General features: G+C 45.9%; 1 protein-coding gene across 3 annotated transcripts in view; it reads right to left on the reverse strand.

Moving 5' to 3' along the window:
• TMEM67 (transmembrane protein 67) overlaps positions 1 to 23,619 on the reverse strand; it is an 82,133-nt gene that overhangs the window by 40,156 nt on the left and 18,358 nt on the right. For all 3 annotated transcript variants that reach the window (XM_014571520.4, XM_075920385.2, XM_075920384.2), the window contains exons 5-12: positions 17,848 to 17,917; positions 17,660 to 17,734; positions 11,538 to 11,600; positions 9,215 to 9,369; positions 8,980 to 9,088; positions 4,192 to 4,278; positions 1,985 to 2,050; positions 388 to 547 (exon numbers count right to left, since the gene is read on the reverse strand). In XM_014571520.4, the coding sequence (XP_014427006.3) occupies positions 388 to 547; positions 1,985 to 2,050; positions 4,192 to 4,278; positions 8,980 to 9,088; positions 9,215 to 9,369; positions 11,538 to 11,600; positions 17,660 to 17,734; positions 17,848 to 17,917 (785 nt within the window). The remainder of the gene's footprint in view (positions 1 to 387; positions 548 to 1,984; positions 2,051 to 4,191; positions 4,279 to 8,979; positions 9,089 to 9,214; positions 9,370 to 11,537; positions 11,601 to 17,659; positions 17,735 to 17,847; positions 17,918 to 23,619) is intronic.

The raw sequence follows: 23,619 nt of genomic DNA on the forward strand, positions 1-23,619 counted from the left end.
CCACTTGTATGTCAGGGGGGAGGGAGCCTCTCGCCCCAGATCTGATCAACTTGCCAGTTCTTTCTTCACTTTTCAAACTCCAAAGATCCTCCATGAGCCTTTATGCACTGCATTATTTGCACAGAATACCTGTCAGCCAGTGTAGATCAAGCATATGTAGCCAAAGCCTCTTACTCCTGCACAGAAAATGGGTCAGGTTTTGGCTCCAAAATCCCTAATACACAAAGGAATTCTTAGAATTGTGGTAAACTGATATCTTTAAAATGGATGAGCGAGTTTTCTTTAGGAGCAATAAAACTATTAGTATACCCATGTTTATTTACATTCTACCAATGGTATATAACCTAATTCAATTCACAGAAAATGTAGGCAGTATAATATTCCTACCTTGATTCACAGACATGTCATTGTATTGAAGATTTAAGTTTAAAATTGGCACAGCCCACAGATACTGTTGTCCACTATTATCATCGTGGTATTCAAGATACACATCATAAAATATCGGATTAGCAAAATCCATTAACATCTTGGACACAGAAATTGTACACTATAGAAAAAATTTGATAAGAATATGTAATGAAATAATTAATGACAAAAGAGAACTTTTATTTTGAAGTTATGAATTTCTTTCCCAAGCAAATTAAGAATTCTACCTCTTACAAAGAGAATGTGACAAGACATTCCAGCAATTAAGTTAGTTAAAAATTATGGATTTTATACAACCAATTTTCCACTCTCTGCATGTGAATATACTTCAAACACAGAAAATAAACATCTAGCTATTAACACAATAATGCTGCAGGAATAAGCTCTCAGATCTCAAAATGCCAAATTTAAAGGGGAAACGTTTCTTCTTTTTGTATAGGAATTAAAATACAGTTTTTAAAGTAAATGATCACTTAACATTTCTTAAACAGACTTTTTGCTCTATAATCTTAGAGAAACATGTGAAACAAATATTGTGGCATTTAACTTTTTTTATTCTATCATAGAACTTGAGCCTTTTTTAATCGCTTAATAGTTTTGAATTCAGCTTAACATGTAAAGTACTAATTAGATGTGGATACATCTTTTATAACACAGTTTCAGCTATTGAATCTATATCTAAGGGTATGTCAATGATGTAGCAGTATAAGTAGGGGTGATGCAGATGTCAGCTCAAACTAGCTGCACGAGTAAAAATCTGCCTTTGTACCCTAAGTGTACGTACAAGGGCAGTTAGCCTGAGCAGATGCCTGTGCTACCACTGGCTACAGTACTATTTTTAGTGTGCTGACTTGGGTTAAGATAGAGTATGTCTGTCTACTACACCAGGAAGCACAGTTCCAGCTGTTGTGTAGACAAACAAAAAAACACCATGAAGTAATTTTTATCTTCATTTTATAAAAAAGGAAGAATGAGACAAGTTAAAGATGGGAAAGAACTAGATACTTTCATGGAGGATAGGTCCATCAATGGCTATTAGTAAGGAAGGGTAGGGATGGTGTTCCTAGCCTCTGTTTGCCAGAAGCTGAGAATGAGTGACAGAGGATGGATCACTTGATGATTACTGTTCTGTTCATTCCTTCTGAAGCATCTGGGACTGGCCACTGTCTGCAGACAGGATACTGGGTTAAGATGGACCTTTGGTCTGACCCAGCACAGCTGTTCATATTCAAGTCTATTTATTAACAGTGAGTCAAAGTAGAGCAGAGCTTTAAAGAAAAAAAATCCTTCATTGTTCCAAATCTCATACTTGTTTCACCAGACTTCCCTGGTTGTAATGATGTATTGTTTTGTGATGTGACTGATATCTAAGACTTAAGAAATAAACTCATTTCACTCAGTATGCTAAAAGGTAGAATAAACAACAGATTCACAAGAGCCAAATGGCACAACTCATGGCCCAACTTACTTATTTATTTTCACACATATACTTTTCACTGACAAGATTGAAAAATGACGCAACTAAAAGCTCCATAATAAAATTTTAGTCCATGCTTACACTTTGTTGATAAGTTGTTCCAAAAATATAAACAGCATTCAGTCTAGTCAGTGTGTCAGGACAAAGCTGCACAAACAAACAAAAACCATAATGAAGTTTCACATTTTTGTGTACATTAATTCAAAAGCACAACTTTCTCAACTTGTAGAATACACAGAAACATACATAGGTTACACACCTGCAGTTCTAACTAGAATTTATTTAGCTTAAAGTGATACTTACTTTAAATTCTAATTTCCGGATAAAACAAATTATTTACCATGGTACTCTGAGTACTGTCTCTGCTTATTCACACTTGTGGGATGCTCTTTGCTCCACCACCAAATCTCTCAACCTTGTGGAAAGCAATGTCCAACAGGGCTGCATGAACATCCTTTCACGGGATTACAGAAACTATGTGGCCTCATTATATCAGTTTCTGCTGCTAAATCCCAGAGTCCTATAAGAAAAGAACTCTAAGGGAGACAGGAAGGTGAGTGGACTGTATGAATATGCAGAAATGACACTCTCAAAGCACCAGAATTACCATGGCAAGAAACAATTATTTTTCCTTCAGTGTGGCCGCCTCATTTTTCTTATTTGTGGGAATGTACCAAAAAAGCAATTCTCAGGATGATTATTTGATCTCTGATTAAATGAGGTCTGCAGGACTATCTTGCCAAAGTAAGAATCAAACTGAGAGAATAGAAATTAAGGATGTTAAGGACTGGCTATTTGGTGAATCATGTAGTCGATACAATTTGTATCAACTAATCGATTAGCTGATAAGGGGAGGCACTCTGCACAGCCGCAGCGGGGTAGATCTGGGACCTGGCACGAGCCAGGACGGCGCAGTCCCAGTTCGCGCTGGGTCCTGGACCACTGTGCTTCTGCCCCTCCGTCCCACTCCTCCTCACACAGTGGAGACAATGCTGGGGAGAACCGGCTTTTAAGCCGGCTCCCTCCAGCACTGGCTCCTGCTTCCCCCCCCTCCACCTTGCTGCCTCTATTAGGCAGCAAGGGATTGGGGGAAATGCATGTAGTTAACTAGACTCCCCAATAAGCCTAGGCTTATCAGGTAGTCGACTAATTGACTATTCTTTACATTCCTAGTGTTCATGTATGACTAGAACTCCAGGAATCATTACAGACATACTATGGATACTGCCTTAATTCTACGCTTGTTATATATTGATTTGTTAGTATTTAGAAAAATAAACAGTAGTCTTATCCAAATAAAAACTCAAAGTCTTCTTAGCACTAGGATAGAGCGTTTAGTTTCCCATGGGCATTAGACGAGCTTTGGGGTTCAGTGATCTGATTTGGAAGAAACTCAGATTCCATATTTGATATAAATGTAGGGGAGTCTTATCCTGAGGAAATTCGGTGAAGATGATGATGATGATATTGAAACCTGCAACTCACTCACTCTTCTACAGTGACCACAGAATTTGAGATTCTCCAACTGCTAGCCTCAGGAGCCTACCAGCTCATTCTACGACAACTCAGCACTAAGGCCCTACTAACGTGCCTACCCGATGATAGGATCCAACAAAGCCAGACTCCCTAGAGTCTGGAAGAGTGGGCACCAGAGAGTCCAACCATTCACTGTTTATACCAACTGCAAATGGAAGAGAAGGAATCATGGGCCACACACAAAGCTGCCTGTGGAAGGGAAGGAAATCACATGGACTGGGTCCTTGGCTCTGAGTGACTGATGCCATGAGACACCAACAGGCTGAGATTTCTAGAAAGCTTCTAGGTGCTCAGGAGTTAACACTGGTGGAAATGGGAGAGGTGTTCTTACATCCCACAAGTGGAAATATAAAGAGGCCACCTTGAACAGAAACACACTAAAAAGGTTATTTTTATTAAATAGTCAATTCCCTGGTCAAAATAAGGTTGCCCTGAAGACACTGTAGTTATCTGAACACTCAGGCAATGTATTTTGTGCTTTTCTTCATGGTGGTCTCTTCTCTTTGGATACGTCTAGACTGTCAGGAGGGAGGGGGGGAATTTTGGGAATGCATTTGCTCTTCACACTCTTTCAGAAGTCCCTGTATTCCTCGTTCCACGAGTCTAGACGGGTCAAATTTCGGAAAAGCCTCTTCTGACAAAAGTATCAGAAAAAGATATGCAAAATGTGGAGATCCTTGCAGTCTAGCCATACCCTAAAAGGCAACCAATATTTTGAGAGTGCAGAAACAACATAATTAAAAAACACTTACCTGCAAGACACCTCCTTCCAAATTTTGCCATTTAAGAAAGTTTCCCTCTGCATCATATGAAGCTGCAATCAACTGCAGTTTTATATTCTAACAGAAGACAAAGTGTTTTAAGAGAACGAATAATGAACATTAAGACACACCCATCACATTTTTCAATATTTCACTGAAACCTTAAATATAACAGTTCATTTTTTCCTGCTTTGTAAATACAAGTCTTAATCTTGGTTCCAAGATTTCATGCTTTTTAAATGTACTTTCCAACTCTTCTAGTATCAGCATCATCTGAGTGACATGAAAAGTAAAGGTTATAAGAAAAATATTGACTAAAATGTTTTTCCATATCCATTTGTTGATTTGTTGAAATCAAAATGTCCCAGAGAGACAGTTTGATTTTGATGAAGTTCTCTTAAAAACCAGACGGGGTTCCAATATACTGAAGGTAAGGTACCTCAGGGCTTTCAGGGTCTGTAGCCCTAAGGCAAGTCACCAGGCACACTGACTCAGTCAAAGACTCCCTTTTGTGAAGAAAAAAATTTGGGGGGGGGGGGGGGGGGGCGGGAGGTTGTTGCAAATCAGAATGAAACTAGTTTTCAAAGGCACAAAATCCCTCATGAAACTAAATACTTTTCTCCACTCTGCTCTAGTGAGACATTACTCTGGTAATTCCCTAAATATTGTGTGCCTTAATCTGTCATGGATTTCTAAAGAAAATGTTGCAAAGAAATTAATAGGGTGTCTGCTTAGTAAATCAATAGACTAATATATTCCTCAGGGTATATCCAAGGTTGCTGCTGGTGCATAAGCATAAACATAAGAAGGACCACATTGTTTTGGCTAGATTTTAAAAACAGTAGCTAGGTTTATTTTGTTTATTTGTTTGCTTTATTTCTTAGCAATAGAGCACAGAGAAGGGCATATTTTCTAAATAGGCATTTAGCATCCCCGCATATTTCTGAAGCAAATGATGGGCCCTTTGAAGAATTAAATTATGACAAATTCACATTTAGCCATACCACAGAATTTCCATCAACTATTTGATTAGTCGATAAGGGTGTTCCCACTTTGAAATGTAGCAAGAGCCCGCACAGCTGTTGCTACATTTCAAAGGCAGAAGTGCCAGGCGGCGCTTCCTCTTTGAAATGTATTGGGGCTCTTGTGCTGCGTGGAGCCCAGAGCCAGCAGGGAGCCCCCACTGACCCCGGGCTCCATGCGGCGCTTCCTCTTTGAAATGTACAAGAGCCCCTGCACTTCAAAGATTAAAAAAAATTAAAACATGGAGCCCAAGGGATGCCATTTCAAAGCAGAAGCACCGCATGGAGCTCGGGGCCAGTGGGGGACTCAGTCTCCTGCTCCAGGTGAAACACAAAAGCCCCAGTGCTTCCGCTTTGAAATGCACAAGAGCCCCTGCACTTCCAGCTTTGAAATGGTAGGCTCTTGCTACATTTCACAGTGGAGGTGCCCTTAGCCACTAATCAAACTATTTGATTAGTTGATTAATCTAATTTTAACATCCCTAATTGTCATGTTATAGCTAAATGTGCATTAGTGATAATTTAATTTTTCAAAGGGCCCATCATTTGCTGAAGAAATATCAGAGTCCTCTGCCAGCCCCAGGCTCTATGTGGTGCTTCCGCTTTGAAATGCACAAGAGCCCCAGCAGGAACCAGCTTTTAAGCTGCCTTCCCCGCAACATCCTCTCTTTTTCCCCCCACTTGATTCCTCCTTCTGATAGAGGCAGCGGGGGGCAAGAGGGAGAGGCGGGAAGCAACTAGGCTTGTGTTGACTATCTGATAAACTTTTGCTTTTCAGATAGTCAACTAGTTGATTAGTTGCTTACATCCCTAACAAAAATAATAGTTTAACTATTAAGAAACCCAGATAAAAACATTGCGATTTTAGTTAAACTGTTGTAGTTAAGGATAGCGATGTAGTAAATTCACAATTGACTGGTGTGGCATCCTGACAGGTCTCCTGCTCCGCCAGTGATGAAATGTTGGCTGTGTGTGTTTTCATATGCTCCCTCAGTACAGGCAGTCCCCGAGTTACACGGATCCGACTTATGTCGGATCCGCACTTACGAACGGGGCTTTCTCGCCCCAGAGCTCGCAGGCAGCGGGACCGCCCAGAGCGCAGCGGTCCCGCCACCTCGACCTCCGGGGCGAGAAAAGCTGCTCCGGGTGCCCCTGGTCTACTGGGGACCGTCTCCAGCAGACCAGGGACACCTGGAGCAAAGCTGGGGAGGCGGAGGGGTCCCGCGCCTCTGAGGCTTTGCTCTGGGTGTCCCTGGTCTGCTGGGGACTGTCTCCAGCAGACCAGGGACACCGGGAGCAAAGCCGCAGCGGCGGCGGGGTCCCGCGCCTCTGAGGCTTTGCCAGAGCAAAGCCTCAGAGGTGCAGCACCCCGCCGCCACTGCGGCTTTGCTCCCCGTGCCCCTGGTCTGCGGGGGGGAGGGGGGAGCGCACCTAGTGCGCCCCCCCTCCCCCAGCAGACCAGGCTTTTGTTATGGACCCTGGGGTAGAGCAGCTGGGGTGCTGCCGGGTTGGTCTTGCAGGGACCTACCTAGCAGCCCAGCTGTTCTGTCCCAGGCTCGAGATTCAGCCGCTGTTGAAACTGATCAGTGGCTGATTCCAGGAAGCTAGGGGCAGAGCAATTCTGCCTCCAGCTTCCTGTAGTCAGCCCCTGGTCAGTTTCAGCAGCAGCGGCTGAATCTGGAGCCAGTTCCGACTTGTATACAAATTCAACTTAAGAACAAACCTATAGTCCCTATCTTGTACGTAACCCGGGGATTGCCTGTATATTGTGCCATCTCTGTGCAGGTAGCTAGCATAACAGACTTCATGAGTCTATTATGAAGACCACAGACTCAGATAAGATATGAATGCATCTGAGTCAGGTTTAAAATTGTTGGTAACCAAGATGGCATCCAAGCACCTATGTGTCTGTACCTATGACAATGGAAACGGCTTACTCAATAGTATGGATTTCACTATTGCCCCCTAGTCTGGACAAAGAGCTAAGCTGAAATACCCCAACATTTATAGACAGAGAAAATTTATGATACACACCGTATGTATTGTCTTACACATTAATGACATGTTTAGTACCTCCCCTTGCACTTTCCTCCAAAGCATTCCTGTTTACCACCTGTTGTTTCAAACTATTTTATCATGTACTATGTTGGGATGTCCTTGTACTGTCCTGGAGGAATGTATTTACATAATTCATGTGCTTTTAGCAGTCCTAGTGCCAAAAGACACTGACTTGCAGGCAAACATCTGCTTTTGACAAGGTCTGTCTGTTACTATGGCTATGTCTACAATACAGGGTTTTTGCACAAAACCAGCTGTTTTTGTGCAAAAACCAGCAGAGCATTTACACCTCAAGTGCATTTTTGTGCTAGAAAATTTACAGTCAGTCAACAAAACAGAGGGCTTTTAGCGGTGTAGGTATTACTTCCTTCTATGAGGCATAACTTCTTTTTGTGCAAGAGTTCTTGCGCAAAAAGGTGTGTGGATGCTCAACAAGGGTTTCTTGCGCAAAAAGAGCCTATCACAAAAAACACAGGTGCTCTGATTGCCATTCACAGAATGGGAATCAGAATTTTCTTGTGCAAGAGAGTGTCCATGCAGTGTGGACGCTCTCTTGCGCAAAAGCACATCTCTTTTGCAATGTGCTTTTGAGGTGTGGACGCGCTTTTGCACAAGAAGTTTTTGCGGAAGATTTCTTCCGCAAAAAGCTTCTTGTGCAAAAACCCTGCAGTGTAGACAAAGCCTCATAGTAGAACTCTTGCTTATTTTGGCTCAGGCACAAGGCCCATGCTTTAGGCTTTCTTTCTTTCTCTTACATAAATCACTGACTAAATTGCATGTGAAAATTTGATGATGATGGTTATTCTGAATTCAATTACACGATAACTTAAGATGAACTTGAAAATTTAATTACTAAACAATTTATTATAACCAGCACCCTTTTCGGTACTTTATTTGAATTTTAGAGAGCAATTAACTTAAATAAACTTGAGGACTATACTATGTGCAAAATGAGAGATCTATTGCATATCCTGTAAAAAAAAGGCATTATATATAAAACTAGCTGGAGTTACCCAGCGTTGATCGGGAAACCAGAGGAACAAAATGTAGAAAAACAGTAGTCCATTATCTTTTTTTGAATGCTAGAAAAGTTGCACTGATTTCTATAGGGATTAAAATATTGGTCCGTGTCATCCCCCGGGCGGGGAAGGGGGTTGCGACCCCAGGTGGAGGGGAGGTTACATGCGGGAAAGGCACCCCAGCTCGCGCCCGGGGCTGCAGGTGCTGCAGGGGCAGGGCGGGTGCCCGAGCCATTGTGTGTATAGGGGTCGGGGTACTGTGTGCCAGCGCGGGAGGGGGGAGGGAAAGAGAGTCGCTTATGTAACCTCACAGGTGGAAGGGGGCGAGTCCCGGATAGCACTGGGGGGCCACAGGCAGTGTGCACGGGACGTAGGGTGTGCGGGGCGGCCCCTGAAGCGCAGCGCGGCGGGTTACTTTTTGATTTTTACAGCTTGAGCTCGGGCCCAATAGTACCTTAAAACCTTCTCCTGGATGAAAGGTTCTCCCCTGCAAAGTGTGGTTGCGGTAGCTCTTGTAGTGTCCAAGTTATTAGTGCACAAACTTACAAACATCCTCCTTTATATATTAGATGCTGGGTCAAATCTATGCCTTGTACAACTCAATTAACCTTAATGGAGTTTTACCAGAAATGAATTTTGTCACTTAAATATTATCATGTCTTGTACTTTATTATGCATACCTTGTTTATTCCTTTAAAACTGAAGCTTGCGGGGAACTGGGTTGTATCAAGTACTTGAGATGCTAATCCTGGCTGGTCACCATAGTACAGCCATGGAAGATTCTGTCTCCTGCAAACAGTTATATTTTGTTTTCTTAGTATTTTATGCAAGACAACACACTTGTAATAATTTCAATATAAATACTGATATTGAACAAATGTGTGAACTGATAAAGTTATAGAAGATGTAACTTACCAGAAGGATATTGAATGAACAGTGCCTAGCCCTGCTGTATTTGCATAGACATACTGAAACAGACCACACGCATCACTAGTGGTAGAGCTCAGTGAATTCATGTTCATCACACACATATTTCCAAGTGCTTGGCACGATGTTAGATTGGAATACAGCTAAAAAGAAAAAATAGTAAAGAAAATTATTGCTGATCGCCACAGCTTTTTGGTATGGCAAAAAATTAGGTAGTTTAATACCTTAATTCATCCCTAAAGCATTCATTTTACTCTGAAGTTTTTTTGCTTTGTTTACACCTAATGTCTTCTTCCAACACACACGCTACATTTATACTTGGATCATGTATGGCAACACACAGTCAGCATTTTCCACTTTTTATATACAAACCATCTTGATTTTCAGATTTTTTTTAATGTTAGGTTAAAATGGAATAGTAATTTCAAAGTTTGGGGTAAAACCTCTTGGTTTTAGAATTCAGATTGCTCAGGATTTACATCACAGATGATTATTTCTCCAAAGACCTAAGTACAAACAATACATATTTAACTTGAGTGAGTTGACAAGCATCATCTATGTCATATTCAGCACATGTTCCACCATATTAAAGATTTAGGTAACACAGGAGAAAGCAGAAAATACAGACTCTGTGATGACTATTTCTGTTCACAGAGATTAAAAGCTCAATGTTAACTGAAAGCCAGTTGGAAAAGCCAGCAGCCAATCATCACTGAAAATTTGAATCAATTATGAATATCATGAAACAGCCAAGATAAGATGACTACTGTTCATAAAGGATTTTTTTTTTATTTTAAGTATGCCAGATTTCTATAATTCTACACAAACTCTTTTTTACATTACTAATATCTCTTTGTTAAATTTCTTTTGTTCTAGTCACCTTCTAGGCTTGTATAAAGACCCAAACATAGACACAGGTACACTTGAACCTCTTTAATCTAGCAACCCTGGGAAACAGCATTTGCTAGATTAAAGATTTTGCTGGGCTAGGGAAGGAGTGAGGGAAATGTGGTCTGGGCTGGCAGGGCAGGGGTGAGGAAGAGAAAGGGCGCCCGGGGTGGTGTGGCGAGGGAGGGAGAAGGGGCCTTGGCTGCCACAGGAGGAGGGAGAAGGGGGGCCTAGGTTGGTGTGACAGGGGAGGGAGAAGGGGCCCGGGATGGTGGGGCGGAGGGAGAACAGGGCCCAGGCTAGCACGGCGGAGGAAGAGGAGAAGGGGTCCAGGTTGGTGGGGCGAGGGAGGAGGGAGGGAGAAGTGGGGAATGGGTTGGCATGGCAGGAGAGGGAGAGGGAGAAGGGGCCCAGGCTGGCACAGCAGGGGAGCAGGGTGAGAAAGAAGGGACCCAGGCTGGCACGGCAGAAGGAGGAGGGCGAAGGGGGGCCTAGGCTGGTGTGGTGGAGGGAGAAGGGATCTGGGCTGGAGCGGTGGGAGGAAGGAGAGCGGAGGGAGAAGGGGCCCAGGCTTGCACAGCAGGGAAGTGGGGGGAGAGAGAAGGGGCCCAGGCTGGCAGGGGGGAGGGAAAAGAGACCTGGGCGGGTGGGGCTGCAGGGGAGATCTGGGGTTACCCATCCCCCATGAGAGGGGGGTTGGCAAGTGCAGCAAGCAGGGGCACAGCTAAGGATGTTAAGTATCGGGTAACTGACTAATCGAATAGTTAATGCATTTTTACATTGACTATTCGATTAGTCGCTAGGGCGCTTCTGCCTTTGAAGTGTAGCAACAGCCCTTGGGCTGTTGCTACACTTCAAAGGTGATAGCACCAAATCCCAGGGTTAGCTGGGGACTCCCCAATTGACCCCGGGATCTGCACAATGCTGCCACTTTGAAATGCCGTGGGGAGCCCAGTGTTGGGCTCTTTGTGGCATTTCAAAGCATCAGCACCGCACAGAACCTGAGGTCAGCTGGGAAGTCCCCAGCTGATCCCGGGATCCATGCAGTGCTACCACTTTGAAATGCCACAAGGAGCCTGACACCGGGCTCCCTGCAGCATTCAAAGCAGAAGCGCCACAAGGAGCAGCTGACCCCAGGCTCTGTGGAGTGCTGCCGCTTCAAAGTACCCCTCCTCTTCTCCTCGCCCCTTTGCTGCGTCTATGTTATAGAGGCAGCAAGGGGGGAAAGTGACTAGTCGATTATCCTGTCAACCAGTCCTTCACATCCCTAAGCACAGCCCCCTAGTTTTCTTTAAAAACAAACTGAATACATCAGGTTCAAAAATCAGTGCCATGTAGTATGTATTTCAAGATTTATGAGACCAGATTAATATTTCTTCTAAGTAAAATACAAGGCAAAATTCAAAACATACTCAAAACTTACCCAACAAGCAGCTGCTGATGCTTGTAGGTTTTTTACAAACCATGCTGATATCACTGTAATACCCTGTAAATAAGAAACCATTACAGTATCTGATTTCAGCTACAAACAGATCAATTAATTCAATATATTACAGTCTGGAAAATAATATGGGATACCAACCGAAAAACCTGGCATTATTTTTCTTACTTTTCTAAGAGTAACACAAGAATGAACACAAGAATGGCCATATTTGGTCAACCCAATGGGTCATTCTAGCCCACTATTGTCATGAATCATGGGTAGTGTAAATGGTTAGCATGAGTACATCAACAGTAAGTGAGCGGAAGAGAGACCATGCTGAGGTGCAGGCAAGAGCCCCGGAGGATTATTATTGGGGTGACGTGCATGTCCAACTTTTGCCTCAACCAAATTAACCAACATTACCTGGGGTCTGACCAGCGCCAGAGGGGGTGTGTGTGTGTGTCTCTGTGTGTGTTAAATTGGCTTAAGAATTTGGCTGCTAAATTGGGTTAAGAATTAGATTTAAATTGTTAAGTAGTCCATTTAATTATTGCTTTTAATTCCTTTTTATGCTTGCATTGCCTTTTAATGTCTTTCACTGTTTGTTTTAACTGCTTAAGTACTAAATATACATATTTATATGGTGCTTTTAAAATTTCCTCCTGAATTGCTTTCAATAAACTTGTCAAGAGTACAGTCTGTCTACTGTGGATCTCTTGTTCTGTGAGCCGGTTATAATACACAGTCAGGAGCTCTGCTGGCTTGGCTTGATCACCAAAGCAGCAGCAGCGCCCTCTTGTGACACTATCAGGTCTTCCAACTATATCCAGTGACAGATGCTTCTGAGAGAATGAACAAAACAGGGCAATCGTCAAATAAATCCATATCCTGCCTTCCAGTTCTATCATTTGGCAGTCAGAGGCATAACGACACCCAGAGCATGGGATGTCTGACCCAGCTGGCTAATAGCCACTGATGACCTTATTTAATTTTTTAAAATACTGTTACAGTTTTGGCCTCCACAACATGCCCTAGGACAGTGGTCTCCAACCTTTTTACACCCAAGATCACTTTTTAAATGACAGAACAAGCCAAGATCTACCGCCCCACCCCTTCCTTGAAGCCCCGCCGCTTCCTTGAAGCCCCGCTCTCTCTGTTCGCCTCCTCTCCATCACTTGCTATCCCCAACTCTTGTACTGCTGCTTTCCCCCCCCCCCCCCAATTCTTCTGTAGGAAGAAGTTTTTCCAACATTTGGCCTGTCTAGACTTGACCAAATGTCAGAAAAAACCCTTCTTTTGGAAGCCCCCTTATTCCTCATGGAAAGAGGAATATAGAGGTGACCAAAAGATCATGTTTGCTCTTCCACTAAAAGATGTGGAAGAACAAACACATCCCTGGATGCAGAAGAGTTTTTCTGGGGTATCTCCAGAATCCTGAAAAACTCCTGAAGTCTAGATGTACACTCGCTGGGTTGAGGCAGGATGTGTAGGCTCCGGGGTGGGAATGAGGGATTTGGGTGCGGGAAGAAGTGAGAGTTGCAAGCTCTGGAAGGAAATCTGGATGCAGGAGGAAGTAGATAAGGGAATGCTGGCTTGGGGAGGGAGTTCCAGGCCGGGGAGTATTGGGGTCAGATGTAGGGTTAGGGTACTTAGCAAGCCACAGACTTCTGGATGTGAGGGTTCAGGAATTTGGGATGGGGTATGTGAGAGGCTTAGGCAGGGGGTTCCAATGTATGATAGGCTGAGGTCTAGGGTCTGGGGGAGATCTAGGGTCTGGGGGAAAGAGGAGTGCAGGAGTGTCATGATGCTATGGCCAGATGGGGGCTTAGCCCCAATTGGGGGTTTGTTGGCCAGGTTTCATTGTCAAATAAAATACTATGTCAAACACAAAAAGTTTCTGCATTGTCTTTATTTCTGAGAAGGGCAGGGAACCTGTTTGGACAGGGTGCCGGTGGGGACAGGTTTCTGTGGCTGGGGACGGGAGAGAGGACAGGGTGCTGGGAGGACAGAGGACAAGGTGCCAGTGGGGACAGGTTTCTGCGGCTGGGGACAGGAGAGGGGACAGGGTGCCAGGAGGCCAGAGTGCCAGTAGGGACAGGTTTCTGCGGCTGGGGACGGGAGAGGGGACAGGGTGCCAGTGGGGACAGGTTTCTGAGGCTGGGTAGTGGGGAGAGAGAATAGGGGGCTGGGGAGAGGGAACAGCGGGGAGTGGGGGCAGAGAGTCCCCTGCTGTTGTCTCCTCCCAGGATTCTCCCCCCCCCCTCACGATGGAAGCCGGCGCGTGCCTCCCGCAGCACAGCCAAACCACCGCAGTAGCCTGCCCCGCTGCCAAGCCACCTCTCCCATAGCAGAGCCAAACCCATGCGGGAACCTGCCCCAGGGCCAAACCCCACTCCCGTGGCGGAGCTAAACTGCTATGGGAACCTGCCCTGGGGCCAAGCCACCTCTCCCACAGTGGGACCAAACCACCACGGGAGCCTGCCCTGGGGCCAAGCCGCCTCTCCCACTGCGGGTCCAAGTCGTTGCGGGAACTTGCTCCGGGTCCAAGCCGCCTCTCCCATGGCAGGGATAAACCACCGCGGGAACCTGCCCTGGGGCCAAACCCCCCTCCCACCGCATGGACAAGCCCCCACGGGAGCCTCCCCAGGCCAAACCCTGGGGCTGACCCTTGCGCTCAACTCACCCCTCCCAGGGAAGCCACCGCACTCCTCCTTCGGGGCCGACGCCCCTCCCCCAACACATGACAGAGCTGTGGGAGGGGAGCAGCCAGCGCACTTCTGGAGCTCCTGGAAGTGATTCAGGCTTCACTCAGGACTTTCGTCTACCTTGCAGGAAGCCGGCACTACACTAGAGGTAGGTAGTGGGGCTTCTCGGGGGTGGCAGGAAAATGGAGGGTGGGGATGCCCAAATGCCTTGCGATCAACTGGTCGAGGCCTCACGATTGACCAGTCGATCGTGATCGATGGGTTGGTGACCACAGCCCTAGGAACAAGTTCTGTAGGTTGACCGTGCATTGTGTGAAAAGGTACAGACACTCCCCAAGTTAAGAACATCTGACTTACAAACATTAGCCCATACAAACCTGCAGCCTCAGAAGAGCAGGCAAGAGGCACAGTGGTGATGAGTGGTGCAAATGTGGGCCAGAGGACTGTGACCAGTCTCATCCCCGAACTGCCTCGCTCACAGGACTTGCACTCAGCCCCACACACCAGGAATGGTGAGAGGAGTGAGCGCAGGCCAAAAGACTCCAGAGGAGCAGGGGGAAGCTACATAGCCAGAGAGAAGGGGCCTTTTTGAAGGGGAAATCACCAGTTCTCTCTGTCTGGTTGCCCCCGGCTCCTCCAGAGTCCTCCAGCCCATGCTCATGCCACTCGACACCTCCTGGTGAGCAGGGGCTGGACAAAGAGCCCACGGGCAGGAGAAAAGGTCTGGGAGGGGAGCTAGCTACAGGAACCGGCGCAGTGCCTTTGGGGGAGGGGTCAATGCCCAGAATTCTTCTTCAGAATCTCCATCTGCCTCCTCTTCTTCCTCTAATTAAACCTGCCATTCCTCAAACACCAGCATTCAAGATTAAATAAAACAAATATTTCTTTTCTATGGGAAAATGCATGCCAAGTCCCAAACAAGTGACTTACAAACGAACACAATCTGTCTCATAGTTGGGGACTTCATGTATTTCCTTGTCTCTTTTGAGCCAGCTGCCTGTTAATTTCATTGGTTGACTCCTGGTTCTTGTGTTATGTGAAGGGATTAATAACACTTCCCTATTCACTTTCTCCACTTAATTCATGATTTTAAAGACCTCTATCATATCCTCATTTAAAAGAACGAGTAGCCCTGTAGCACCTTAGGGTATGTCTACACTGCCACCCTAGTTCAAACTAGGGTGGCTAATGTAGGCATTTGAACTTGCAAATGAAGCCTGGGATTTAAATATCCCGGGCTTTATTTGCATGTTCCCGGGCGCCGCCATTTTTAAATGCCCCGTAGTTCGAACTCCCTGTCCGCGGCTACATGCGGCACGGCGTAGGTAGTTCAAATTAAAGCTCCTAATTCGAACTACCATTACGCCTCCTGCAATGCTAAAATGCTAAAATTTGAGTAGGTTTCTACCTGTAATACACATTTACTCGCTTAGGTGTTTTGAGAAACCATATACTCTCATGCACAAAAAGATTTTTCCCCATCATTAACCATAGCTTTATGTGTATATGCAATGTCAAATCTTATTTGTGTCCACTTTCCTTTATTTGTACCAATAAACTGATAATAGACATGGTTATTCAGTGTCCTTTCAACCTTCTAGACCTCATCAGCTTGTAGTTGCCTTAACACAAACTGTTAAGTATTAGACCAATAAATCTAAGCCTCCTAAATAACTCTTTAGAAAACTGGCTACAAACTCTATGAAAGGTCTCTAGTTTCTATGGTGCATTAGTTTGATAGCCTAGAATTTTGGTAGCAATCTCATTTAAATTGAAAACAAAATCAAGATTTTAAAATAATTACAATGATCACAGTACACATTTATTCTTATCTTATATCTACACTTAACTTTAGACCTCTATATTTTCAGTTTTGAATATGCTTAATGTTAGTAATCTTTATACAGTAAAACTCCAGTGGTCCAGCATCCAATGCTCTGGCACTCCTGATGGTCCGGCACCATCTGGAACCCGGAAGTGCTCCGGGCAGCTGGACAATTGGAGCTGCTCTGCCCCTGGCTTCCCCAATTCAGCCGCTGCTGAAACTGACCAGCAGCTGACTCAGGGAAGCCGAGGGAAGAGCAGCTGGGGTGCTGCCAGGTTGGCCCCAGCTGCTCTGCCCCGGGCTTCCCGGAGTCAGCCGTTGGTCAGTTTCAGCAGCGGCTGACTTGGGGAAGTCTGGGGCAGAGCAGCTGGGATGCTGCCAGGTTGGTCCCGCAGTGCTGAGGGGCGCATCCCCCCCACTCCACCCCAGACCGCTCATAGCCCCCCCTTCTGATGGTCCATCATATTTGATAATCCTGCACCCCCTGGGTCCTAAAGGTGCCGGATTATCGGAAGTTTACTGTATAAATGGCTGTATGTGTTGATTTCACAGCATCTTCTGACAAGCTGACTAGCAGCTGATGAATCCTGAAGTTCTACCTTGGTTACATTTAAATTGCACTGGAAGACTTACCCAGTGTTGCCCAGGCCTGCCGAGGAACTGGGGGCAGAGTGGGGAAGAATATGCAGGCCTCCTGCTAGCGCCCTCTGGGCCCAGCCTGGGGCTGGAAGAAGGGTGCCCAGGGCAAGACCGGGGTTCCACAGGCTTCCCACTGGCATTCCCCAGCCTCCCCAGCCCTCTCCCGCCAGCTGCAACCAAGCTGGGTGGCCTAGCACTGCTGATGGTGGGGGGTGTCTGCACATGGTCCTGGGGGGAGGAGCAAGGCTCCCCTGCCCAGGTCCAGGGGAAGGCCATAGCAGTGGGACTGGCAGGGCTTTCCCTCCAACATCGTGAGTCTCATCCCAAGCTGGCCATTCCCTCCGTGGTGCAGCTGTCCCCAGAAGTCACTGCACTATAGCGGTCCCCTGCACTCGCTGCCCCCAGTGGTGTACTGTGAGTACCGTGTCCCTCCTCTCTCTGCCTCCTCCCTTTCCATCTTATGAAAAACAATCTAATTCCAGGCACATTCCATTTTCCTGGCACAACCAAGCCTGAACCTTGCTTAAGTTAGGATGAGAGGAAGTGTTATAGCTCTTTTTCACACAGAGAGAAGTGGAGTCATGACAGCAAGTCATTCACAGAATCAGGACTACTGCTTAGCTCTCCAGACTTTCAGGCCTTAATTAAACAAATTAAGTGTGCCTTTTCCTTGGTAGACTAATACTTCCTCACATAAGCCTCACCGAGAGAATCTACCGTACATGTACCAGAATGAGGTAGAGCATAGAAAATTATAATACACTGACTTTGTTAGATACATAAGTGAATGAAAAACTGAAATAATACCAGGCATAAGAAAATATACCATTAACATTAAATTGCTCTTTTTTAACTTTGAAATGCTTCAGCACAAAATACCTAATCATAACATGATAACAGAATCATAATCATAACATGAGGCAGCCTGGTGATGTAAGAGCAAGAATACTTACAAGCTGTCCATAACGTACAGTTGCAAGTGCCTTTGAGGGGAAGTTTCCACTGCTACTGAAGCATAATCCTCCTGTCTGAAAAGATAAAATTAAAAAACAGAAATTCCAGTTAAAAATCTATACACATAAGACACGACAAAATAATGTTGCTCCTTTATATTTCAATATAAGCTGTTTGTTTCACTTACCAAAGTATTTGGGTCTGAACAATCACAAGACTTGCTTATATTGATGAATGTTTGTTCACATCTTACACACCTATAAATCACACATACACACAAATATAAACATGAAGAAAACACTTAAAATAGAGTTAACTATAAATCTTTATAAGGGGAAGTATACTGTTAGCAAGGTACTCTCTTTACAAGTTATCAGAATAACTTTGTTCAGTGCTAGAAATGTAGCCGTGTTAGTCTGGTGTAGCTGAAGCAAAATACAGGACTATGTAGCACTTTAAAGACTAACAAGATGGTTTATTAGATGATGAGCTTTCGTGGGCCAGACCCACTTCCTCAGATCAAATAGTGGAAGAAAATAGTCACAACCATATATACCAAAGGATACAATTAAAACAAAGGAACACATATGAAAAGGACAAATCAAATTTCAGAACAGATAGGGGATGCGGGATGGGAGGGGAAGGGAAGGAAGGTAAATGTCCGTGAGCTAATGATATTAGAGGTGATAATTGGGGAAGCTATCTTTGTAATGGGTAAGATAATTAGAGTTTTTGTTGAGACCCCTGCGTAAAGTGTCGAATTTTAGCATGAACAACAGTTCAGAGGATTCCCTTTCAAGCGCAGTTTTAAAAGGCCTTTGAAGCAGGATGCAGGTAATTAAGTCATTGAGACAATGTCCTTTCTGGTTGAAATGGCAAGAAACTGTTTTTTCTTTGTGATCCTGTCTAATATCTGTTTTGTGGGTATGGATACCCCCAGCTATCTCTGAGACACTACTGACTTCCTAAGGAAACTACAAAACATCCATAACCTCCCCAATAACACCATCCTTGCCACCATGAATGTAGAAGCTCTATACACTAACATCCCACATGAAGACGGATTACAAGCAATTAGAAACACTATCCCAGAGGACACCACTGCCAACCTGATAGCAGACCTATGTAACTTTGTTCTCACCCACTATTATTTCCAGTTTGAGAAAAACTTATACCTCCAGATCAGCGGCACAGCCATGGGTACACGCATGGCCCCACAGTATGCTAACATCTTTATGGCTGACCTAGAACAATGTTTCCTCAACTCCCGTCCCCTTTTACTCCTTCTCTACTTACGCTACATCGATGACATCTTTATGATCCGGATGCATGGCCAAGAAACATTGGAGATATTCCACAGAGATTTCAACAACCTACACCCCACATCAACCTCAGCCTGGACCATTCTACATGAGAGGTCCATTTCCTGGACACCACAGTACAAATCAACAATGGAAAATTAGACACCGCTCTCTACAGAAAACCCACTGACTCATACAGTTACCTACATGCTTCCAGCTCGCATCCAGAACACACCATACGATCCATCATCTATAGCCAAGCCCTTTGATACAACCGCATCTGCTCTAATCCCACTGACAGAGACCAGAAACTTCAGGATCTCTACCAAGCATTTATAAACCTCAACTACCCACCCGGAGAAATAAAAAAGCAAATTGAAAGAGCCAGACGAATACCTAGAAACCATCTACTTCAAGACAGACCCAAGAAAACCAACAATAGAACACCACTTGTCATCACCTACAACCCCCAACTTAAATTTGTCCAATACATTATCAATAAACTACAGCCTATGCTGGAACAGGATACCAAACTCCAAGAGGCTCTGGGAGACAGACCCATAGTCTCCTATAGACAACCACCTAACCTCAAGATGATTCTTACCAACAACCACAGGACATACCACACTAATACCAATCCTGGTACCTTCCCTTGCAACAAACCCCGTTGCCAGCTTTGTCCACATATGCACTCTGCTGATACCATTATTGGACCTAACCAAGTGAGTTATAAGATCAAGAACACATATTCCTGCGCATCCAGAATTATAATTTATGCTATCATGTGCCGAAAGTGTCCGTCTGCTATGCACATAGGACAAACGTCTCAGACACTTCGCCAAAGGATCAATGCCCACAAAACAGATATTAGACAGGATCACAAAGAAAAAACAGTTTCTTGCCATTTCAACCAGAAAGGACATTGTCTCAATGACTTAATTACCTGCATCCTGCTTCAAAGGCCTTTTAAAACTGCGCTTGAAAGGGAATCCTCTGAACTGTTGTTCATGCTAAAATTCGACACTTTACGCAGGGGTCTCAACAAAGACTCTAGTTATCTTACCCATTACAAAGATAGCTTCCCCAATTATCAACTCCAATATCATTAGCTCACGGACATTTACCTCCCCCCTCCGCATCCCCCTTCTGTTCTGAAATTTTATTTGTCCTTTTCATATGTGTTCCTTTGTTTTAATTGTATCCTTTGGTATATATGGTTGTGACTATTTTCTTCCACTATTCGATCTGAGGAAGTGGGTCTAGCCCACGAAAGCTCATCACCTAATAAACCATCTTGTTAGTCTTTAAAGTGCTACATAGTCCTGTATTTTGCTTCAGCTTTGTTCAGTGCATTTGTTTGATCAAGAACTCATCTAAACCGTAAAAGTTAAGACCACCAAATTTAGTATGCAGCTTCCTCTTACCCTAACTTATACCCATGTCAGAGTTTGGTTGTGCCTGGAAAACACGAAGTGCCAGGAATGGAAATAATTCCCATAACATGGAAATGGAGGAGGCAGAGAGAAGAGGAATGCGAAAGGGAGAGGCATAGAGATGGTAGGAAAGCGATACTGAGAAAGGCCACTGGGGGCAGCTGGAGCACAAACCGAGTGGCCAGCAGGGTTGCCTACTAGTACACGGGTAAGGAGCCCCATGCCCCAAATTGGAGTCTTATCCCACTCTGTGAAGAACCTGAAGGCAATGGCGGAGGTGGGGCCACTGGGAGGGGGTGACACCCCCAGGGCCCGTCACCCCAACAGCCTGCAGACCACTGGCTGGGCAGAAGAGGGGCTGTTGGCAGGGAGGGAGTTAGAGAGGGAAAGCCCCCAGAGCTTGGCCCCTCCCCAGACAGCCTGCAAACGGCAGGTGGGGGGGCTACTGGAGGTCAGGGGCAAGGCCCCACAATCTCCCCCAACAGCCTGCAGGAGAGGCTGCTGGACAGGGCAGCCCCTGAAGCCTCACCCTCCCCAGACAGCCAGCAGATGGCAAAGGGAGTGCTGTAGGAGGGAGCAGACCCCAGATGCTTGCACCCCCCCCCAACTTACTTAACTAAATAAGTTGTCATGGGATAAGAGGGAAGGTCCTTTCGTGGACTGATAATTGGTTAAAAGACAGGAAACAAAGGGTGGGAATAAATGGCAAGTTTTCAGAATGGCAAGAGGTAACTAGTGGTGTCCCACAATCCTATTCAACTGATTTATAAAAGATGTAGAGAAAGGGGTAAACAATGAGGTGGCAAAATTTGCAGATGATACCAAACTGCTCTAGATAGTTAAGACCAAAGCAGACTGCGAAGAGCTTCAAATATCTCACCAAACTAAGTGATCGGGCAACAAAAATGGCAAATTTAATTTAATGTTGATAATTGTAAAGTAATGTACATTGGAAAAAATAATCCCAAATATACATACAATATGATGGGGACTAATTTAGCTGTAACTACTCAGAGAGAGATTATATGAAGCCAGATTAAAAGGACTGGGACTTTTCTGCTTAGAAAAGAGGAGACTAAGGGGGGGAATATGATAGAGGTTTATAAAGTAATGACTGGTGTGGAAAAAGTATATAAGGAAAAATTATTTAGCTGTTCCCATAATATAAGAACTAGGGGACACCAAATGAAATTATTAGGCAGCAGATTTAAAACAAACAAAAGGAAGTTCTTCTTCACTCAGAACATAATCTGTGGAACTCCTTGCCAGAGAATGTGGTAAAGACTAGGACTTTAAAAGGGTTCAAAAAAGAGCTAGATAGATTCATGGCAGTTATGTCCATTAACGGCTATTAGCCAGGATGGGTAGGAATGGTGTCCCTAGCCTCTGTTTGTCAGTAAATGAGGGATCACATGAGGATTATCTGTTGTGTTCCCCCTCTGGGGCATCTGGTATTGGCCACTGTCAGCAGACAGGATCCTGGGCTAGATGGACCTTTGGTCTGATGCAGGATTGCTGTTATGTTCTTATGTTTTTAGAAGCCTGCAGGCCACGGCGGGGGGGGGGGGGGGGGAGGGAGGAGGAGGGCAGCTTGAGGAGGTGGTAGAAGGCCGTGGAAGGTGGGAAACTGAAGGGGCTTGCTGGCAGGGGAGTGGTTCCCCAGCCCCCTAGCAGGAGTTGCTGCCAGAGCAGTGCCACCCTTGCTGTTACTGGCAGCCCCAGTAAGCCACCCACCACATCCCAGCCCCCTGCCTGAGTCCCTGGGCCTTAGTCCTGCACCTTTCACTTGACTTGACTTCAGCACCTCCTTCCCTTGCCCCGAGCCCCCAACATCTCCCAGTCCTAAGTCACCTACCCCAACCCTCCTCACACCTCAAACTGTCACTCCAGCCTTCATTTTTCTTCATTTTGGAAAAATACAATAATTGAAATAACTCATTGTAGGGGATCCACCCCCGGAGGGGGGGCTCAAGTCCGCCCCCTCAGTTATCAAAGTCAATTGTAACCCGCTGCGACTCGCTTCGGTAGGCTCCGCTCAGCGGTTGGGGGAAGGGGGTCCGGGCCCGCCCTCGCTCCGGACCCCGACCCAGGGCCCTAAGGTCAGGGATAGGCTCCCTACCTAGCGAGGGGGGTCGAGAACCCTAAACTCCCCCGCTCTCAGGGTCCACGTCCCTGCCCTGGGCCACTTCTTCCCCCAGAACCAATCGGCTCACCTGGGTGCTCCCTCGGCTCCCACCCAGGGCCTCCAACACCGGCCTCTGTTTCCCGGTCCTTGGGGGCGGAGCGTCTCCTCGGCGTTCCCCCTTCTGGCTGGCTCACGGCCGCCTTTTAAATGGCCCGCCGGTCGCAGGCAGATGACGTCCGTGCCTTCATCTGCCTGTGGCCCCTCCCCGGGCCGGTCGTCCTGTGACGTCACAAAGACGTCACCCCGCCCCCGTCTACTTCCGGCGTTATTTGCCGGCTCCGGCTCGTCACCCGGCCGGGGGGTCAGCTCCCCCGTGCTGGACCCGTGGGCGGCTGCCTGTGCCGCGCCGGGGGGTGAGCCCTCCCCCCATACTTGCGGCGTCCTGGCGGCCCCTATCACCCCTGCCGGCCCCGGCTCGTTCCCTGGCCGGTGCGCCGGCTCCCCCGCGCTGAGACCGCGGGCGGCTGTCTGTGCCGCGCCGGGGGGTGAGTCCTCCCCCCCTACCCGCGGCATACCGGCGGTTTTCGGTAGGGGCGGGGCTACCCCGCCACACTCATGTATATTTTACATTTTATTTTTCCAAAAAAAGAAATTCCTCCAGTTTACAGACCCAAGCAATGCTGGGCACAACTGATAGTTATTAATACAAGAAACATTTGTTACTTCTCTATCACCAATCAGGGATGAAAAAGGCTAACCAGTTACCTGGTAAGCATTAGCCTTACTGGCATGCTCATCTGGTAACCAATTAACTAGAGGGCTGTGCCCTCAGGGAGCAGCAAGACTCTGACTGCCTGGAGAAGCTCCCCAATCCGTGACACAACCAGGGTGGGATCCTGGCTGGCCAGAGCAATTCCCACCCACAGGTACAGATGTAAATTTTTGATTAATTAGCTAATCGAATAGTCCATGCAATTTGCATCAACTATTTGATTAGTAGTAAATAAAGGCGTCTACACCTTTGAAGTATAGCAAAAGCCCCAGCGCTGTTGCTACACTTGAAAGGTGAAAGTGCTGTGGGGAGCACAGGGCCAGCAGGG

The sequence above is a fragment of the Pelodiscus sinensis genome, chromosome 2 (genome assembly GCF_052426305.1).
Source record: "Pelodiscus sinensis isolate ZL-2025 chromosome 2, ASM5242630v1, whole genome shotgun sequence".
In the NCBI taxonomy this organism is placed as follows: Eukaryota; Metazoa; Chordata; order Testudines; family Trionychidae; genus Pelodiscus; species Pelodiscus sinensis.